Genomic DNA, 22,421 nt, shown 5'->3' on the forward strand with positions numbered 1-22,421 from the left:
AGTTTTATACTCGGTCAGTCACTCTTAAGAAGTTTGACTCTGGGGACGGGCAGTGGTTATACCAAAGTGTATATGTGTACCAAAAATAATGCTCAGAGGAGAGCACCTGTGGTCTTTGTCTACTGTAGAAGTGCCCAAATTTGACATTAAGAAGTGTCCATATACCTTAAAAGTAAAAAACGAACAAAAACATTCAAAACATGTTTATATCTTACAGATGTGTTGTCAGGCTATGTATGATTATGACGCTGCCGATGCAGATGAAGTCAGTTTTCGGGAAGGCGATAACATTATATTCTGTCAACCTATTGATGCTGGCTGGATGGAAGGTACAGTGGAGAGGACGGGAAAAAGAGGAATGTTACCATCAAATTATGTCGAGAAAATCAACTAGCTGTTTTTTAAATAAAATTAATCATTTTATGTATAGAACATGTATATTTAGCTGATTGTCGGAGGTGTTGAAGCTGAAGCTTATAGAAGTCAGAACCAGATTTACATTTGAATTGTGATGGAATCGTGATATGTAGAAATACCTAGAAGCTTTTATCTCAATGATTTTTATCAGCGTTTTAAACTCTTAAAACTTTAAAAGGAACAGTTTCGAATAATTGAGTGTTTAAGAATTCTCAAAATCTTACGGCTGTTAAAAGATTTAGCCAGACTTTAATGAGTTAAGTGTTTGGAGTCAAGACATAAATTAAATTCTTGCAGTTTTCGTGAGTGGACACCGTGTTTACTGAATAGGTTAATGTTATGTTAGAATTGTCATTAATTTTCAACTGTTTATGAGTATATATAACAGCCTATAAGTTTATTTATAACTTGTGTATAAAAGTTATGCACTTAAGTTTCGTTTCCATATTCAGATCTGCAGTTAGAAAATAGTGTAAATATACCAACTGATGTACATGCAACCTATAGTGACAAAATCTTCGGTTTAAATTTTTGTTTTCTTACGTCCGCTTTAACCAGTATTTGTAGATGTTAAGAATTCCTTTCTACTTTTTATTCTCCCTATCCTTTCATTCTTTATTCTGTTTTTTTGCTGTTTCCCGTTAGAGCAAACTTATTTTCCACTTTGTAAGTAAGCATGCATTTGCTTTAATTTTATTTTCTTGCCGCAAGTTTCAAGATTTATAAGTTAACATGCATCCATTGAATTTGCAGTTTTATATAAAAGCACAAGAAGCACAAACTATATTCAGTCTAGAACATACCATATTTCTCTACTTAGCACACTTTAGGTAAGTTTAGATGTAGTTAGGACAGATAATTATGTTTTTGTTTGTAAAGTTGCCATATTTTGTAAGAAAGGAAGGAGAATGTTTAGAAGAAAGGGGATGGGATATTCTAATATCACATTGTTATTTTTATTTCTGTTTACTTGATTGTTTTGATTTATTTCGTCAGTATGTTTTATATTTTACGAAATAATCAGATTAAATAGGAAGTTACGTTATCTGGTACCACAAGCTTCTGGTATGTGTGTATTTTGAATTTTTGTTTCATTCTTTCATTTGGCACGGATTGTTCCACTTTACAAAGAGTTGTTTTTCGCTGTATCTGTTATATTGTACACTGTGGGAATACCATTGCATTGTCGGTCAGCCTTCATACAAACTAGGACTAATTGACATTCTATGCTTTGAAGGTTTGAAAATTTCATAAAGTCATCTCTGTAAATACCAGTACAAAACTGTTGTTTGTAGACAACTTGTCATGTTTTTCATGTCTATCAGGTTCAATATTGAAAATTTAGGGTATTTAACATTCGTGAATCAGAACATTTTCACTTTATGACAAAGGTAAAGACATAGGATTTGTTTGGTACATAAAACTGAACATGATATGTCATTTTTTATGACTATTTGGATATTAACCCTTAGCATGCTAGATAAATTGTCGTCTGCTGGAAATGTCATCTACTAAAATTGTAAAGTTCATTCAGTTTGCTCCAAAATTGGAAGAAATATTGTCAGAGTAGCAAACAGCTTGGAACCTGATCAGACGCTGATTTAATCGGCGTCTGATCTGGTTCCAAGCTGTTTGCAAAGGCTGTTAAATTCGCCTGCAGCAGGCTAAGGGTTAATTGTTTAGGACATAAATTAGTGACTGGTGGCTAAATGAAGTGTTTAAACTTTCAGTTTTAAAGGAAATACCCTGTTTTTAGGGTTTTAACTTCAGTTATACCAATTCCGTTAAAGTTTCATTAATTACACATAGAAAATTTGGGGGGTGGTGGGGGAATGAGGGTTATCTTTTTTTTCAACCTGGCAAAGTTACTTACTACATGACAAGGGCTAAATTGAAAATTAAGGAACTCATTGGACATTAGGAAAACATTGATAGCAGTTTCCTGTGGAGACCTTTGTATTAGTTTTATTAACCTGAAATCAGATTTATTTAAAGTTCGCATAGTAAAAAAAAAAAAAAACAAACAAATACAAAAAAATGCTTATGTTCAGTGCATGGCAGCATAGTAAATGGTGTTATTATATATATAAAGCTAGTTATGTTACCTTTGCTTTGACTATATTTGTACCTGAAAATACATGTTTAGGTTGGAGTTAAGTTTTACATTGTTTATCATGTAAGCATTGAACAAATGTTTTAATTACTGAAAATATGTTGTTTGTTTTTTTAAAAGATGGTAGAATTTAGAATGTTTTATTAGATGTTCGTGCTGTGAAAAGTTGACAAAACTGACCTGTTATCTGCAAAACAACTGAACTTCTTATGATAGCATGGAGAATTGTAAATATATCGCACAGCTTTTAGGAGAATTTTTTGTAAAGAGTTAAAAAAATTATTCACTCAGTTAAAAATAGCATTCTCAGAGAAAATGTGAATAGTTTTATGGTTGTTTCGGGTTTGAATGTATTGGTTAAACATTTGTGTGTCAAGTCTTTCATGTCTGTTTTGTATACGTCAGTAGATATGTGTTTATATGTTTGCTAGCTTGTTGATATATGTGTTCCTCAGTCATGTTCTTAATATTATGTGTGTCTGACTTATGCTGTTAAAATAAAATATGTGCACAGTCATGATAAAAATGTCAGTCTAGCTGAAGTTTTTGTTGGGGGCCTTTTTTGAAGAATGAAAACAAGAATATGCAAACTGTCATGAAATATTTCTATTGCAGAGATATTGTTATGCAACAACTGTTTTTCAATTCCCGTTAATTTACAAAAACTATGAAAGTTGATCATTTAATAGGTCACACTGCACACTTTTAGATACTGTCTGTGTAATTCACACTAGAATAAAATGTACAAATGTGGTGTTCCAATTCATTGAATAAATCAATCCTTAAATGGCTAGATTGTCTTTTTTAACATGACTGTGTGCATGGCTATGCTGTTGATGAATATGTACAAGGGCTATGTTGTTTTACAGTGTATGAAATAGGATATATGTGTACCAAAACTATGCTGTTTCTCTTTGCTTTGCTGTTCATATTTTTCTTGTTTTTTAATGTGATCCTGTCTCCAGCTGCTATATAAAATCTTTAAGCTTTTTAGTTTGTTAACTTTATCACAGGAATTAGCAATTTATCAAAATATTCTCTCATTTGGCCTATTACTTAAATCAAGCATTTACAGTATTGAGACTGTGTGTATTATTTTGTAGTAGTAAAAGGCTTCTATTTCCAACATACTAGTATATGTCGGTAATGTATTTTGAAAATTCCTAGGTTATATCATTTATCTTATATGTAATTTCTTCACTATCTACAGCTTGCAATAAAAAGGGAAATTTTGGTGTTCTTTTGATGAAACATTTGCTTTGGGGATGTGGGCTGTATTTCAAGACATTTTGGAGCACCATTGTTTATTTGTAGATAATTTGTTACTGTGTACTTGCAGAATGATTTTTTCTGATTCTACATAGCACATGAAAAGGAAAGGTTTTGTTCCTAACATGAAAGAAGTATTTTGAGAGAATTGCTAGCTCCGTTATCTTTATCTACGCATAGTTTATTTAAAATGGTCTGTACGGGTAATTCATCGACCTAAAGTAGTTTTTTTATAGACTTGGGTGGCAAGTGCAGTTAAACACTTGAATGTTAGAATTTATCTAGGAAATTTGTATATTAAAATATCTAAAAATAGCAATATACAAGTTTATTAAAGATTTATATGTAGTTATAGGGTATTTATTTTACAGTATATATAGGCAAAAAAGTTGCTAACATTTGCTCACAAATCAAATCGAGATCAAAATAGACCAGAATGTATACTGTTTAATTCTTGATGCTGTATGTTTCTTATTTTTCATTTCTCAAACGAGTCTGCAATCAACTGCCATGGTATTTATCAAAAAGCTTCCCTTCCACCTTCCTGTTACTTCCGGCACACATATATAGTCAGATTTTCTTATCTGCCCATTTAATGTTCTTTAAAAAAAAATGCGTGCTTTTTCGTACCCATAAGCTTTGAATTGTTTTCATATCATTTTTTTTTCAGTGCTAATATAGTTCAGAAATCAAAGACAAAGCAAGACTGTTTGATAGAAATACAGATTTTTAGACAGTTATCCGCAATTATTTAATGATATTTACTAGTAATTTATTATACTCGGTGTTTTCAGATTATATATTCTAACTTACTTGATTTCTGTAACTTGCTGGGTCGTTTGTACAACAATGTATTCTTCACATTAGTTTATAATAAATTAAAAGGATAAAATGGAAAAAATAGTTGTTTTTCGTCGAGCCCGCTTGAGGAAGCGAAGACATAGTTGTCCAAATGGCTGTTCGGTATATGTGCGTCCGTCCGGATTTGTTTGTCCGGACCATAACTTTGACATGCATGGAGCAATCTTGTTTATATTTGGCATGAATGTTAACCTCAGTGAGACGGTGTGTCATGCGCAAACCGCAGGTTCCTATCTCGAAGGTCAAGGTCACACTTGGAGGTCAGATGTTAAATTCAATAATGACTGGAGCATTTCTTCTTAATGCATGGAGGGATTTTGATGTAATTTGGCACAGATGTTCGCAACCATGTGACAGAGTGTCGTGCGCAAGAACCAGGACCCTAGGTCTAAGGTCAAGGTCACAGAGGTCAAAGGTCAGATACAAGAAGGACTGTCCGGAGCGTTTCTTTTGCATGCATGGAGGGATTTTGATGTAACTTGGCACAATTGTTTACCATCATGAGACGGTGTCGTGTCCAAGAACCTAGAATTACTTCCCTTTGTTAGTCCCCTACTGGTTGAAAACCAGTTTCGGGGACTAAAGGAATGCACTTTTCCGTCCGTCCGCAATTTCGTGTCCGGTCCATAACTCTGTCATCCATGAAGGGATTTTAATATTACTTGGCACAAATGTTCCCCATGATAAGACGATGTGTCATGCGCAAAAACTGGACCCCTAGCTCAAAGGTCAAGGTCACAATTGGAGGTCCAAGGTCAACAGGGCTTTTTTCCTGTCCGGTCCATAACTCCCATCCATGAAGGGATTTTAATATTACTTGGCACAAATGTTCCCAATGATGAGACGACGTGTTGTGCGCAAAACTCAGACCCCTAGGTCAGACACAAGAATGACTTTGTCTGGAGCATTTCTTCTTCATGCATAGAGGGATTTTGATGTAACTTGGCACAAATGTTCACCAACATAAGACAGATTGTCATGCGCAAGAACCAGGTCCCTAGGTCTTAAGGTCAAGGTCATATTTAGAGGTCAAAGGTCAAATTCAAGAATGACTTTGTCCGGAGCATTTCTTCTTCATGCATTGAGGGATTTTGATGTAACTTGGACCAAATGTTCACCACCATGAGGCACCCTTGTTTTTAGAATTATGTCCCTTTGTTATTACTATAAATAGATTTTATTGTAACTTTTTCATTACTGGCCGTAGAGAAAAATCGAGACCACTTTTCTGTGGTACAACATGCATGTTACATCCAATTTTTAGGTGTATTTTGAACTATCTCTACAAGTAATGAGTTTCTTGTGGACTTGTATTATACAGATTTTTTTTTTTTTTTTAAAGATTAAGTTCCCTTTGTTGGTACTATAAATAACTTATATGATAACTTTTTTATAATCGGCAAAACATTTCAATATGAAAACAACTGTGGGTTTTTATATACGCACATTTTAATCCAAGTGTGTTGTTATAACATATTGTATATATAGTACAATATTGTTTATACATCATTGACAGATATCAGTTGATTATGTTATACTGCAGTAGAGAAAATTAGGTGCCTTCCAGTAGGGGACTTTGTATTGCATGGCAATACTTCATTCACTTGTTGTTTCTATAATATATAGAGGAAATTTGTTTGTTTGCAGTGAGATATCGAAATATATCATCACCAATAAGGGAGACAATTGAATATTTTCACGAAGGCGGAGCCTGAGTGAAAATATCAGAATTGTCTCCCTTATCGGTGATGATATATTTCGATATCTCACTGCAAACAAACAAATTTTCTTTTTATTTTATGCTAGTTTGTGAAGATCAACAAATTTTCTGTTTATTACGTGCATAAATGTTCATATAAATCCAATATTTCATGATGAAATTCGGATTTATTTAAGCTACCGTGTTACATATGATACATCCGCTAAATTACCATGGACATTTAGGCACATTAATATCGAATATTGGTGATTAGGTTCATTAAATCAACACGACGCCATTTTGTTTTTAAAAACAAAAACTGCATTTAAATATTTTGTGTAAAAATACACAGTCCGCGGCTAACAGAGACATTGACAAATGCCGGTAGTTAAGTAGAAGCATATTTAAAACTTTTCGGGTCAATCCGTCAGTTCATTGAATAACCGGAAGCTTGCTTTGTTTACCAAAACACTAAAAAAAACACTAACCACATACAAACTTCTTTACCAAGCTTTTACTGGCTACAATAACAACAAAAAGAACAAGTAACTCTAATGTGAGGTCAAAATTATCTCCCCTCGTGCACCTGTCTGCCCAGGCAAATTAACTTGCGCAGATGTTTTGGAAAGTAGCTTATTTGCATAAATTAGGCGCAGAAACAAGTTCTACGTGACATATTTATTCTTTATTCTCCTAAAAGAAACTGCATGAAAATTGATCCAGTTTAAGCTTTGCAAGGTGGAAAATAGCCAGGACATGTTTCGGGCGGGTGAGAGAAGCCTCAGCTTCCGAGTCGCGGGTAGTGATTATTCGAATTTTGTCCATAAATGTCAAAATTTTTCTGGAATCTTGGGAGAATTCCGCGCGTATTAATATACGGTTGCTATGGGGGACATGATCTTCTATTCTGGGAACAAGACCGATTTCTAAACCGAAAGTGAATGTTGAAGAACAGCCGACGAAATTTACGAAATCCAAACAAACAACAATTCATGGGTTCGATATATTCTGTTGTTCTTAAATACGCGAATGTCAATTAATACAGGTAATATTGTGGTATGACTATGTGTATTTAATCGAGAAATGCACTACATGTGAATATTGAGGCATTTTTTCCCCTAGCAACCACGTTTTAAACGAGAGCGGGAATTAACGCGAGATGTTCAATACGCTTGCGCGCGCACTGACTTCCGCCAGCTCGAAAGTATGCAAGAGCGTATAGTAAATGTTTGTTTGTGCTAACACTAAAAAAAACAACACTAGAAATCTAAACAACTGTGGAATATGCGTAAGTCCTTGGAAAATCAGGCTGCAGAATTAAATATCATGATGGATTCAATAGAAATAGCTAGGAAATATTGATCTAGGAGCTGCATAGCATAACAAAATGGATGGAAGTGGGCTTGGAGTTGGACTGGGAAAGTACTTCGACCAAAATGCTGGCATATTACGTAAGGTTGAGTTGATGTCTTGTGATAATTAACTAAGACAACAACCAACTAAATGTGTTGTCGCCAGTAAAATCTACCACATGATAGTGAACCAATGGAAAAAAGTAGAGGAAACACACATGTCTGTAGCTACATGAATGGCAAGGCCTAGCAACCAAGCTGACAAAGGTAGCATTATTTCCTTTGCAAATTTAATTATATAGCTAGCCTGTTCTATATAGGATTGTCTAGCAGTTCATGACTCCTGTATTGCTTGAGTGTTAGTATAATCCAGTAATTTTAAAGGCAGCAAAGGGAGGTAATTAAAGAATATAATATTTCAAGGGAGATCATTTATCTGGAAAAAAAAGAAGTTTGGCACTGTGAGTGATATCGATTTATATCTCACTGCTATTTTCCAGTATTTCACCAATAAGCATAAAATAAAAATAAATACTTAGAATTTCAGGTTAAAGTTTTGATGCACTTTCAGACTATCTCAGTCATTACTAAATGGATTTGATTCAAACTGAAAGTAGTTGTTCCACATCATCGCCCACACCATATGACACAAGGTCCATAACTCTGGTACCAATATTTAATCAATTATCCACCCCCCTTCTACTTAGAATTTCAGGTTAAAGTTTTGATGCACTTTCAGACTATCCAAAGAAGTATAAAATACAATCTATTTTTATAGCTCTTTGGACTATCTCAGTCATTACTAAATGGATTTGATTCAAACTGAAAGTAGTTGTTCCACATCATTGCCCACACCATATGACACAAGATCCATAACTCTGGTACCAATATTTAATCAATTATCCACCCCCCTTTTACTTAGAATTTCAGGTTAAAGTTTTGATGCACTTTCACTCTTATCTCAGTTATAATTATTACTAAATGGATTTGATTCAAAGTTAAGAGTTGTTCCACCTTATCACATGACACAATATGCATAACTCTGGCACTAATTTGTCATGAATAATACTCCTTTTACTTCCATTTAAGGTTAATTTTGATGCATTTTCACTATATCTTGGTTATTACTAAATGGATTTGATTCAAACTTTGAGTACTTGTTCCACATCATATGACACAAGTTGCATAACTCTTGCACCAATATTTTATGAATTATGCCCCTTTTTTGCTTAGAATTATACTTATTTAGTGTTTTGATACACTGTCTTATCTTTATCTCTCTGATTACTTAATATTTTTGACACAGACTCTAGCTATTGTCCATGGCAATATCTTCATCCGCCATTGGAGCCATTAAACACTCATGACAGCTCCAGCTTCTTCAGCTGTGCCCAGCTTCACTATCCAGCATCGAAATAGTTGAGCGCGATGCCTCTTGTAAGAGCTCTTGTTAGCTCACCTGCCACAAAGTGACAAGGTGAGCTATTGTGACCGCTTGATGTCCGTTGTGCGTCGTGCATCAACAATTTGTAAAAAAAATCTTCTTCTTGAAAACCACTGGGCAGAATTACACCAAACTTCACAGGAATGATCCTTGGGTGGCCCCCTTTCAAAATTGTTCAAAGAATTGAATTCCATGGAGAACTCTGGTTGCCATGGCAACCGAAAGGAAAAACTTTAAAAATCATCTCAAAAAACCAGAAGCCCTAGAGCTTAGATATTTGGTGTGAAGCATTGCCTAGTGGACCGCTACCAAGTTTGTTCAAATCATGACTCCAGGGTCAAAATTGACCCCACCCCAGGGGTCACTTGATTTTTCACAGGAAAATCTTAAAAAATCTTCTCAAAAAGCAGAAGCCCTAGAGCTTAGATATTTGACATGTAGCATTGCCTAGTGGACCTCTACTAAAGTTGTTCAAATCATAACCTTCGGGTCAAAATTGACCCCGCCCCAGGGGTCACTTGATTTTTACATATGAAAATCTTCAAAAAATAAACCAGAAAGCCTAGAGGTTAGATATTTGACATGTTGCATTGCCTAGTGGACCTCTACAAAATTTGTTTAAATCATGACCCCCAGGCTCAAAATTGACCCCTAGGGGTCACTTGATTTTACATAGGAAAATCTTAAAAAATCTTCTCCTCAAAAACCAGAAGCCCTAGAGCTTAGATATATGGTTTGAAGCATTGCCTAGTGGACCTCTACCAAGTTTGTTCAAATCATGACCCCGGGTCAAAATTGACCCCGCCCCAGGGGTTACTTGATTGTACGTAGGAAAATCTTAAAAAATCTTCTTCTCAAAAAGCATAAGCCCTGGAGCTTAGATATTTGACTTGTAGCATTGCCTAGTGGACCTCTACTAAAGTTGTTCAAATCATGACCCCGGGGTCAAAATTGACTCCGCCCTAGGAGTCACTTGATTTTACATATGAAAATCTTCAAAATTTTTCTAAAAATAAACCAGAAGGCCTAGAGCTTAGATATTTCACATATAGCATGGCCTTGTGGACCTCTACAACATTTATTCAAATCATGATCCCCGGGGTCAAAATTGACCCTGCCCCAGGGGTCACTTGATTTTACATATGAAAATCTTCAAAAAAAATCTAAAAATAAACCAGAAGGCCTAGATCTTAGATATTTGACATGTAGCATTGCCTAGTAGACTTCTACAAAATTTGTTCAAATCATGACCCCCGGGGTCAAATTGGCCAAATTATGGGGTTACTTGATTGTACATAGAAAAATCTTCAAAATTTTCTAAAAAAAACCAGAAGTCCTAGAGCTTAGATATTTGACATGTAGCATTGCCTAGTGGACCTCTACAAAATTTGTTCAAATCTTGACCCCCCAGGGTTACTTGATTGTGCATAGGGAAAACTTCATAAATTTGCTAAAAATAAACCAGAAGGACTAGATCTTAAAGCTTTAGCTGAGAAATTTGTTCAAGCAAACAACTCTACTCAGGTGAGCGATATAGGGCCATCATGGCCCTCTTGTTTTTATTACTACATAGAAATGGTAATGGCCTATATATATCAAACTTCGAAGAATGATTGCCTGCTGTTAGTAGCTGAACTATTGTTTCAGAGGGCAGGGGGTCAAACGTCAAGATCACATCGGGCGTCTTGCACTGCGTCCGTTAATTAAGTGCCGCGTGGTGGCCGTAAATGTAGTTGGGCTCAGAGTTGTTATAAGATAATTTCATTGTTTGAAGGTACATTTGCAATATATAGATCAAGGGTAACTGTTTAGGCGAAAACGAGGTTCGGCGGGATATTTCCACGCAGATCTACAACCAATGGCATATTCTTTTTATTGTATATATGCCGTATTCTTTAAATGATAGAAGAAAGAAATAAGACGCCAGAATTCTTTTCGTGTAAGCACTTTCTTGTTTTCGTAGCGTATGAGTTTATGCATTCATCCATGAATTACAGTACGCCTGCATTATCATCCGTCAGAGGTTCGTCAAAATCCCAAAATTTCAACTAGGGAACCATGGTAGACCTCTTGTATGCGAGAATGCACACATGGGGACGTAACGGGGAAGTCTTATTTGGCATGAAAGAATATATTTCTTACTTTGAGACCTTGTATACTTAAACTTATACAAACAATTCATGTAAGCGTGACCATATTCAACCAGTTAAAATATTTTGAGCTATAGATCTCGAAACCAGATGTAAGTTCAAACGTTCTCGTGTAAGGTTTTGAGCAACATATTCTACTGTGCTTTAATTTAATACAACTGCAAAACAAATCCAGAATCGTTATAAGATTTAAACTACCGCTAACAATACAGTAACAGGCTACTGCTTTTCAAAGACAGCAAGAGATGGTATGATCTCGGTGTGGAACTAGAACACAGGAGTTACAAAGAAGTTTGTAGCGGCTGCAGGTATTATGTTAAAATGAAACATGCAGAGGACAGAGAAGCGCACGAAGGCTGATGAAGTCGAGATCTGGCCTAGCTCCCGGACCAGACATTGTTCTCATACGAAGTGTTACATATAAATTTTAATGAACTCGAACGCGCTTAGAAGTTGTTAGTGAGAATGGAGATGTCTTTGAATGCTGACAAATTACAACTGACAAATGACATTACAACATATACGAGGGTTATCTAATGTCGCCGCGTATATGTCTCGAACCTCAGTTAAAAACTCAAAATCATTGTTGTAATAATTACAAACATGATTTGTTGCAAGAGTCTACGATTTATTAGGACAGCCCTCGTATAAGACAGTAAGTTCGTACAAGAATTGCCGTCTGTTACATTTCTCATTTTTATAAAAATGCTTTTGTAAATCCACACATAATAATTTGCTAAAACCTCGAACTTAAAGTATATCTTGTATGAGAACAAACGGTAAGAATTAAAGACCCACCACGACATAGTGACCTACTTTTCTCTCCTACATGAACTTCGTGCAAATCATTCTGATAATACTGGTATAATACAGCTATTCTACATGATGACAGGTGGACAATTTAGGCCCTCCCTGAATTAATGTGTTTTCACAACTTCATCTGCAAACTGGCAGTTTGTAACTAGGTACTTGTTATTTCTCATTTTCTCCATGCAAAGCATATATAGTTACCATCATGGAAATACAAAAGAATACAGTTATTTTGTGGCACGTCTTTAAATGTAGTAATATAATATTGCAAAAATCAGGTTATTCATATTTATCCGACTCGTCTATGAAGATTTTACATACATACAAGTAGGATATGGAGGATGGATGAGCTAACAGCGAAAAGATGAATATCAGCGTGCGATAATGTGTGAAAACGTTTGAAATATCTTAATTTGTTAAAATATCTATATCTGATATTATTAGAAGTGTGGTTGAAAACGCGTTAAAGCTTTCAGTAATGTGGCTGATCAATGACGGAGAAGATATTACATTTTAATATTAATAATTTTGATATACAGGCTCAATGAATTACATTAAAAAGCTTTTCATTTGCAGTGTGAGTATAAAAATTGAATAATTTAATTATGCTGTAAAACGAATATGCCATAATACACTTGTACATGAATATTTACAGAATTTGTTTAAAGCTACCAACAAATTCAAACAGAAAGGGAAAGCTGACTCTGCCACGTGAAAGTCGTGCATGTCAGCTGTTGAAAATGGTAACTATTTTTAAATTCCCACTGACCCTTAAATCACTGGTAGTAGTGGTTCAGGACTGAAAATAATACTGAAAATAATACACCTCACTTTTAACACAGTACACCGTGTTAACTTTGATAGCACGTTATATATACACACAAAAACTTCGATCATTCGAAAAATGAGTATTAATAAATTATGCTTTATTTGTTTTGTACAACTTAGTTAAATAAGATCAACAAACTAGTAAATTAACCTTATGACTGGTAGATAAAAAATTGAAGGTACATTTTACCGTCAGGGGTTTTAGATGTCAACCATCAAAGTGTGAAATGAGATGCAATTTAGAACACACCCGTGCCAGTTATGTCAACTAATTTTTATTACCAACGCTTTGAAAACAGTTAATGATGAAGAAAAAGTAACTACAAATGCAAGTCTTCTCGCAAGGACAAACTATTTTTTTTTTAAGTAATTGAGAACATAAATGAAAAAAAAAAACATGGTGAAGTAAAATTCTTTGAATAAACTGAGGTGTACTTGTGCAGGAATGATATAAAATGAAAAATAACCATGTAAAGAACTAGCATTATCGCACTAATGGTACTGATGATAAAGGCAATCTGTTTGGTACAGCCGTTTGTTAAACGTGTCAAGTATATTAATGAATAAAATGCATCTTTGAAATACAGCGATTCTTTCAAAAATGTTGGCCATGTTTTCTTTAGTCAAAGAAATAAAAGTTTACCTGCGATTTCTTGCATATATACTGAATGGGCCAGACATTTTGGCTTAAGAATCACCTATATACATTGAACAGCATTACTTCCCGATTTCTATTTTTAATGCCAGGCACCAGGCAGGTAGGCAATCGGGAACCATTATTTAACTAGATGGCGGCTCACCAGCCATTCTTCAGTAACAAGACTCGCCTCTGACAAGGCTCGGACCTTCGACCTCCCAATTGCGGGACAGGTTCCTAGGCCACCGCAGCTATTTATCTGTAACTTAAAAATCATTCCTATACATATTATTTAGATTACATTTTCATTCACATTTTCATTGAGCATTCAGATTGAATCTTAATCTCTTGGTCACCTTCGTAATATTTTAAAAGGTAATGACTACTGGCAAATAAAATGTTCACCTCGTGCGATTTCGGAATGCTTCATTTTTTACAGAAAGCAATGTGAGCATTGAGTTTATATTTACGTCCGATAGCCAATCATATGACAAGAAACCTGGACTAGGTTTTCAAATTCAATCTTTGTATACTATACCGCCAACAGGTTCTGTTTAAAAAGAGGTAATGTTCTGTTTAACATATTTGACAGCATTCATTCATGCCATTCCCTTAACCTTATGGCAGAGTAAGCCCCAGACCAGGATTTAAACCGTGATCTATTCATTCCACATTATAAATGTACACCAGACCAACGCTTTAGCCCTCTGCAATACGGTAGAACTTTCTAAGTATGAAGATTAATTAAGTTATTCAGCGGAAACAATGCTTTAATTTCTAGCAAAAGTGACATTGACCTCAGTGACACCCAAATGTTATCTAAACACAAAGTTTGATGACAATAGCTGTATCCAAACTAAAGATACCGTGCATAAACCATTTTTCTATCCAAAGACAGTTCTTCATATAAACTTGCTATACATCAATTTTAGCGATAGTAAGTTAATCCTTTGCTATGTTTGGCTTGCGAACACGATAGAGACCACATTTTGCAACTGATTTGAATAAAACTTGCACATAACTTGTATTGGCATAATATCTCGGTTCCTTTCGAAAACTGGCCAGTTCTCATCATGGATCCGAGAGTTATGGCCCTTTAAAGGGCCAAAGTTTGCTAATTTTGTCTTGTGAACAAGGTAAAGACCACATTTTCCAATTGATTTTAATCAAACTTGCACACAATTTGTATCGGTATAAAATCTCGGTTTCTTTCGAAAACTGACAAGATCCCATCATGGATTCCAGAGTTATGGTCACTTAAAGGGCCAAAATTTGCTATTTTGGCTTTTGCAGCCATATAGAGACTTCATTTATGGTTGTATTTGATACAAATTTGCAAGATATCTTCAAAAATAATAGATCTTGGATCCCATGATGAACCCGTAGGTCCAATTATAGGTTCCGGAGTTAGGCCCCTAACTGACCCCTGAAAGAGCCAAAATTTGTTAATTTTTACCTACTTTTAAAGTGAACACGATAGAAGTGACATTTTACATTTGATTTTAACCACACTTACATACAACTTAAGCCACACAAAATCTCGGGTCCTTTCGAAAACCGGCTAAATTCAATCATGGGTTCTAGAGTTACTGCCTCTGAAAGGGACAAAATTTTTAATCTTGGGCCTTTCAGCCATATAGAGGTTTCATTTATGCTTTGATTTGATACAATCTTGCAAAAAGTATTTATCTTGATGATCTCTAGGCCAAGTTTGCAACTGGGTTATATGGGGTCAAAAACTAGGTCACCAGGTCAAATCAAAGGTTAGGCTTGTTAACACCCTAGAGGCCACATTTATGACTCTATCTTCATAAATCTTAGTCAGAATGTTTGTCCTGATGATTCCTATGCCAAGTTCAAAACTGGGCCATATGGGGTAAAAATCTAGGTCACCTGGTCAAATCAAAGGAGAAACTTGTTAACACTTATGACCCTATCTTCATGAAACTTGGTAAGAATGTTTTACTTGATGATTCCTAGGCCAAGTTCGAAACTAGATTATGTGGGGTCAAAACTAGGTCACCCGCTCAAATGAAAGTGAAAGCTTTTCATCACTGTAGAGGCCATGTTTATGACTCTATCTTCAAGAAACTTGGTCAGAATGTTTATCTTGATGATTCCAAAGCAAGATTTAACAGGTGAGTGATATAGAATCATCACGACCCTCTTGTTCTATTTTTAGTAAAAGTGATCCCAAATACAATCCAAAGCCAGTTTTTCACATATTTGGTGAAAATAAGTCAATCCTAACTAAAGTTATAAACTGTAAACAACCTTTTTGATGATCACAGTCAAAATAAATTTAGTAACAGTGACATTGACCTTGACCCAGTGGAATTACAATGACATTTTTTCTTACAAAAAGGCCATGGCGGGGATTTGAACCGCGACCCATCCATTCCACAGCACAAAGGTAGCATTTGCCCAACGCTCTAGATCACTGAGCCATGGTGAATTTTTCTAAGTATGCAGATTAATAAAGTTAATGAAAGCTAGATTGGAACTTGACCGCACTTACCCCATTTATATTCCCAACCTTGGACTTTTGTGGTCGTCAGTCGCGTGTCAAAAATTTCTAAAAAATATCTTATTCAAAACCACTGGACAGATTTACACCAAACTTCACAGGAATGATCTTTGGGCGGCCCCCTTTCAAAATTGCTCAAAGAATTGAAATCCATGCAGAACTGTGGTTGCCATGGCAACTGAAAGGGAAAAAAAACTTTACACATCTTCTTGTTCAAAACCACAGAGCCTAGGGCTTTGATGTCTGGTATGTAGCATCATCTAGTAGTCCTCTACCAAGATTGTTCTAATTATTCCCCTAGGGTCAAATATGGCCCCGCCCTGGGAGTCACATGGTTTATATAAGCTTATAGGGAAAACTTTGAAAATCTTCATGTACAAAACCACATGTCCTTGGTTTGTAGCATAATCTGGTGGTTCTCTGGTGGTCTGAAGCCACAATACATTGGCCTTTGATATTGGGTATGTAGCATTGTCTTATGGTCCTTCACCAAAATTATTTAAATTATATCCCTGCAATGAAAAGAGGCCCGCCCTGGGGTCCCAAGTTTTACATAGATTTATATAGGGAAAAAAAACTTTAAAACATCTTCACGTTTAACTCAAGTTATTAAGCGGAAACCAAAACTTGACGCCGCACGCACGTCCGTCCAACGACATTCGCCAGTCTGATAACAGGTTTTTTGTTTGTTTGGGTTTTTTCTGTTTTGTTTTTGTTGTTTTTTTGTGTGTTTTTTGTTGTTGTTGTTGTTTTTTTTAAACATGGTTAAAAATTGCCGAATGTCGTAGCGGGTTCAATGCCTTAAGAATTTAATTAATTAAAAATAAGCTTCATAAATATGAGACCATATTAATTTCAAATTGTATTACAACTTATTCAATGCAAGTTATTGTGAGTGCAGAGATATAAAGATCATTATTCTATACCTATTTTATCTATCCAATCGCGAACGTTCATTTGCAACACGTGACCGTACACTATATTACGGTATTTGGATGCACGTGCGTACAAAAATCCTGTATTTTCTGTATTTGGACGCACGCGCGTACAAAAAATCCTGTATTTTCTGTATTTGGACGGTTCAACAGTCCCATGTTAAACATATGATAAAGCCAGAAACGCGTGAAAATGTTCCGAATGTAAATCGGATGAAGTAGGCGCTCTGTGTACAGAGTTTGATTATGCGTCTTGAAATCTGGATTTAATTTTAGTTTTTTTTTGTTTTTTTTTTTTTTTTTGTTTTCTTTTTTGTTTTGTTTTTTTGTTTACAACACACAAAAACGATTCAAGGGATAACAACGCTATCTGATTTAGATATTAAAACGTTCGTTAATTACAGTAAAAAGGATCATCAGATGTTGGAATATTTGAAAAGTCGCTAAAAGAAGCCGTTCCGGACGAAACATAGAAATTGGTGTCTGAATAGCTACCTAAGCATTTTTTGTTTAACGGTTAGAAACAAAATAGAGAAGACTATGAATGGAAGCGGACGGGCGGTCAGCATCCAAAACATGTCTGCTCTATAATTCAGTTTTCGTCGGCTCTTCACCAAACTTGCTGAGAATGTTTGTGGGCATTACATCTCGGCCAGTTTCGATAACCAGCCAAATTGTACCAGGCACTCTTTGATCGCCAAATGGCTGTTGTAGGGAGGTTGCACCATATACTTTTTTTAATGGTGATACGCAGAAAAAACAACATTCAATGAATTACGTATATTACGTATGAAGTGAAATAAATATAGAATAAAAAGGTTATTTAAGGTCTAACATTGTTCTGTATAATAATTATATATTTGCACTCATACCAAGCCGGGGAAAAAAAGACGGGAATACAACATTCAGTGAAACATTTTTAATTTAAACTATTATTATAGTAAGATAAAATAGATATAGAATAAAAAGGTTATTTAACATTGTACTGTACAATACGAGATATATTTGGACTTGTACCCAGCTGAGAAAACTATATTGAACTCGCCTACCGTATTGTGCAGAACAATGTTAAATAACCTAATAGTATCAGTTAGTTCAAGTAAGCGTGAACTATGTTGCGTGAAATTATGCTAAAATCTGTCTTTCGAAATATAATAATGTGTTCAACGTTTAAAAACTTAACCATCTGATTTTGAGGAATTTATCTCACTGCTGTAAAAATGATAATCAATTAAATCCTTATTACTTATTCTTAATTAGCGTAAAATGTCAAACGAGTATTGATGAAAAGAAAGTACCCAGAATAAAATTAGTATTTCTTTATACGAACATTGCTTGGTGGGATAATAGTTCATTTTTATTGACGTTTCAATGGAAATGAAATCAGGTAAGTTAAAGACAATCCACTTTAAATCCTCAAAAAAATAAAGGATTGAAGTCCAAATATCACATTCAAAAAACGCAGTTATTTAATATATCATGGGTGTGCAAGACTTTGTCCATATATTGGTTTTACTATTCATACGTTCTTTGTGGTATGAATCATATTGTATGAATGTTGTTTTTCCTTTTTTCATTTGTTTTAACACGTTTTTTTTCTATCAAATATATCTTTGTCATGCGTAACCGACGATGTTACATCATGAAAACAGAAATGATAATCTTTCTAATGCACAGTTTTATAGAGGTATACAAACCCGCGCGAACCACTATCAGACAATATGTCCACATGATAGAACCATTAAACTACTTTACTACATAACCAACTAGATAATGGTCTGAATCAATTAAAACCAACAAATTACCGAGATTTCTACAGAAAAGCTGTTCTACATTTACATAAGATATAGAGTAAAAAATTCGTCACGACCTGAGAAGCAATGATGCACGTATTATTTACAAAATGCACGGTATGCAAACCACAAAAATGTTCAAGTATAAAAAAGAAAACCGATCCATATAGCCCTGCATGACATATGCATGAACTCGACTGATGACTTTGAAGACAAGACTGAACACCAAGCATACAGTGTGTCTCAATATAGCCGGGCAACAACGTCTTGTAACTAATCCTTTTTACATCCATACTTAATGCAATAGGAAAGTTGCCGAGGCCCAGTATCTGGTGAGAATATTGTACGTGGAATATACTGACATGACTTGTGATGTATTTGTCACAGAAGCGTCTATACTCCAAAAATCGAATTACTTTAATCTTATTTTGTTAAATATTTAAGACCCACATAATAGCGGAAGCCCTGTAGAAGATGATGCCTACACTAAAAGTGTTATCTATAATCTACATACAAAACCTTTCAAGGGTATATGTGAGGCAATTAAATTATGCCTGTCAGTGATTTTGCTAGTCATACAACAATTTAAGATGCGCGTGTATATGTTTCAATGAGGAAGAGATGACGTTTCTTTTTCCAGCGTTTATATAATGTTTTTAATATTATATTTAGACTATATTAATCAAGTTATTTGGTCATATCTTTATTGACAATATACTCATACTAGAGGATATAGTCTCTCATTCGATATCCACGTGCAAGAGCATGTCTCCCAAAACTGCCTAATCATCTGAACAGTAAGTTTGTCTTTATATACTGTTTACTCACAGAAAAATTTACCTTTGATCAGACAAGAGATGTTCAAAAACATACTGCTGGCATATATGTCTTTGTTCATCATAAATTAACACAAACAATATGGACGCAAAACAACTTTTCACCTCATCTTTGTTACTTGTACTTTGTATACCTGTAATGATGAATATATTGTGACTGGAAAGACAACTGTACGTATTTTTATGTTAACGGCATTAATTTATCATATTTTAGCCCATATTCTTGCAGGAGATGTATGTGTAAACATGGGTAAATGTGACTTTTGTCCGGAGATTGAAGCAACGAAAAGAAACGCTGATATATAGTTGTGTTGGGAGCTCTTGTACAACAACGGAAAGAGAAAATCTCCTTGGGCTTCGAAAGTAAACTAAATGACGAGATAATCAATGTATCATGGTTAACAATACATCATTTCCCTCAACTACGGTAATGTCAAGATTATATATTTATCACACTACTTCTACTTAAGTCCAACGGACTTCTCTTTGCAAATCATGCATTTCAAAGATAGATAAACCCATACAAATTGTATAGAGGACAAACATAAATTCGTGCCGAATGTAGTTTATTCGCAGATAAAAGGATAATTATTATGAAATAACTACAAAATATTATGACATTTTCATAAAACCGCTGTTTATTTTAAGTAGTCAATAAATAGTCCAATATTAGACGTATTCAGATGGCCCAACCCCCATTTACTAAAGAATACATCAATAGCGCAATGAGAAATTTTTGTGGTTTAGGAAGTAATGATAAAAATTGTATACAAAATTAAAATTCTGTTTATAGTTAAATGTGCATACAATGTTTATTTAAAACCTGGTTTGAAAGTATCAGAACAGGCACGACGATTGTCAAACACGCATTTTTTTCTAATATTTTCTTCTTTAATGACAAGTCCTTCCATTTAGGGGATGTCCGTAAAAGGCATGTCTAATTCACATCAAATGTTTTTCGTCGTGATATTAGAACTTGTTGATTCCATATTTGTAAAAACAGTTAGAGAGTTGTTTTTTTCCACTCTCCATATAATTTTGATACATATTTAATGTTTAATGAATGATGCAAGAGCCTTACACCTACAATAAGCTTTTGTCATTCTTGTTCGAATTCAGAGCATTAACTACTTTGCTTGAAATAGATTGATAGTAAAGTTGTTATGTTATTTTCATTCGGGTCACCTTCTGTTGAGACGGATATTGGCGTCATATCCATCAAGATAAGACGAGAGTAGAATGTGAAAATGGGTGTCACTGTATTTAAGCGTGCGTGTTATATCTTATGAAATGATGTTTAAAATAGTTGTTTAAAATTTATGAAACACACACAAAAAATCGAATTTAACAATCCGGTTAGACATTTATCTCACTGCACGAATTGCGTTATTTTAGTTACAGTTGTCCACAAATAGCTGCAATCAATGATATTCTTACGTTGTATGACGTGCAATTTATTGTGTGTCTGTTGAACTTTTCATATATATTTTTCATTTTCATTTTCTATCGAATATAAAATCACTTAATCCCGTCTGTTGTAAAGAGTTAAAAAACAAAATCGACAATCCACATTCTCATGCCGCAACCCCTTTGACAGACTGGCATGAGCCGTTAGGGTCCTTTAAAAATTTCAAATAAATAATAAATATCTCTGCCACTAAATCCTCTCAAATAGCACTTTCTGAAAAAAAATTCACTTGCCTCTGACTATCAAGATGAGCCTTAAAAGAAAATGTTTTTCTTAGAAATTATCAGTGTCAATATGAAGAAAGAAATAAACTTTATAGCAGATTACTCAATGGTTTAAACATATTTTATTGCATATCAATATATATGATATTTACATGTCAAATACAAAACTTACAACATTATATGCAAAAGGGTTGGGTAACAAGTTCTCTCAACATTATTACATACCCTCCCCTTAACAAATTTCACTTACATGAGATTCGGCTACAAAATGTGTATTCATAAAGCTATGCAAAATTTTATATAAATGAAGTTGAAAGAAGAGAGAAAGAGGGAAGAAAGAATAGTAAGACGAAACCTAGTTAGATCAAGTACGACATAATGTTTATATTTATATTTCGCGCGATACTGATATTTTAATAAATTTTTGAACACTTCTGAAAATGTTAATATTATCGTTTACTGATAAAGAAGATTTTCCAAAAAGTAATGTAGCTGTGCTTAAAGGGTGATAGTCCTTGGTTGACTGAAACATAACTTTTCTTTGATTTATAAAGTTAGGACACTGAAAAAGATAGTGCTCACAATCTTCAATATGATAACCCCGACTACAATTAAAATCGGTACTAAATGATTATTAAAAAGATCAAACCACAAGTTGCTACATTTGTTTCTTAGTCGAAAGTGATAAATTGAATACTTTCGTTCGCCAAAGGAATATATCTCCGGTACTTCTGGCGCTTTAAACCGTGTGGTCAATAATAATTTTTTGAAAGCTGATAGGCTTTCTAGTTGTCTTGTTTCAATCGGTAATTCATTCCACAATGAAATAGAAGATGGAATAAATGAACTAGAAAATATTTCGGTACGTCTTCTTAAGATTTCATAATGTTCATTATTTCTTAAGTTATATGGGTTATTGTCACCGACTACATTAGGAAATAAATTGCTAAAATATTCTAGGACCATATTATGTTTTATTTTACAAATTAATATTAATTTTTGATATATTCGTCTTTCGAACAGAGATATCCATCCTATTTCCTTATAGAGATTTTCTA

General features: G+C 34.4%; 1 protein-coding gene across 14 annotated transcripts in view; it reads left to right on the top strand.

Annotated features, from left to right (window-relative positions):
* Positions 1-4,700, top strand: part of LOC123561495 (LIM and SH3 domain protein 1-like) — a 49,678-nt gene extending 44,978 nt beyond the window's left edge. For all 14 annotated transcript variants that reach the window (XM_053553135.1, XM_053553136.1, XM_045353905.2 and 11 more), the window contains one exon: positions 218-4,700. In XM_053553135.1, coding sequence (XP_053409110.1) covers positions 218-394 — 177 coding nt within the window. In that variant the 3' untranslated portion in view covers positions 395-4,700. The remainder of the gene's footprint in view (positions 1-217) is intronic.
* Positions 4,701-22,421: the final 17,721 nt, after the last annotated feature.

Source organism: Mercenaria mercenaria, chromosome 10, assembly GCF_021730395.1.
Source record: "Mercenaria mercenaria strain notata chromosome 10, MADL_Memer_1, whole genome shotgun sequence".
Classification (NCBI taxonomy): domain Eukaryota; kingdom Metazoa; phylum Mollusca; class Bivalvia; order Venerida; family Veneridae; genus Mercenaria; species Mercenaria mercenaria.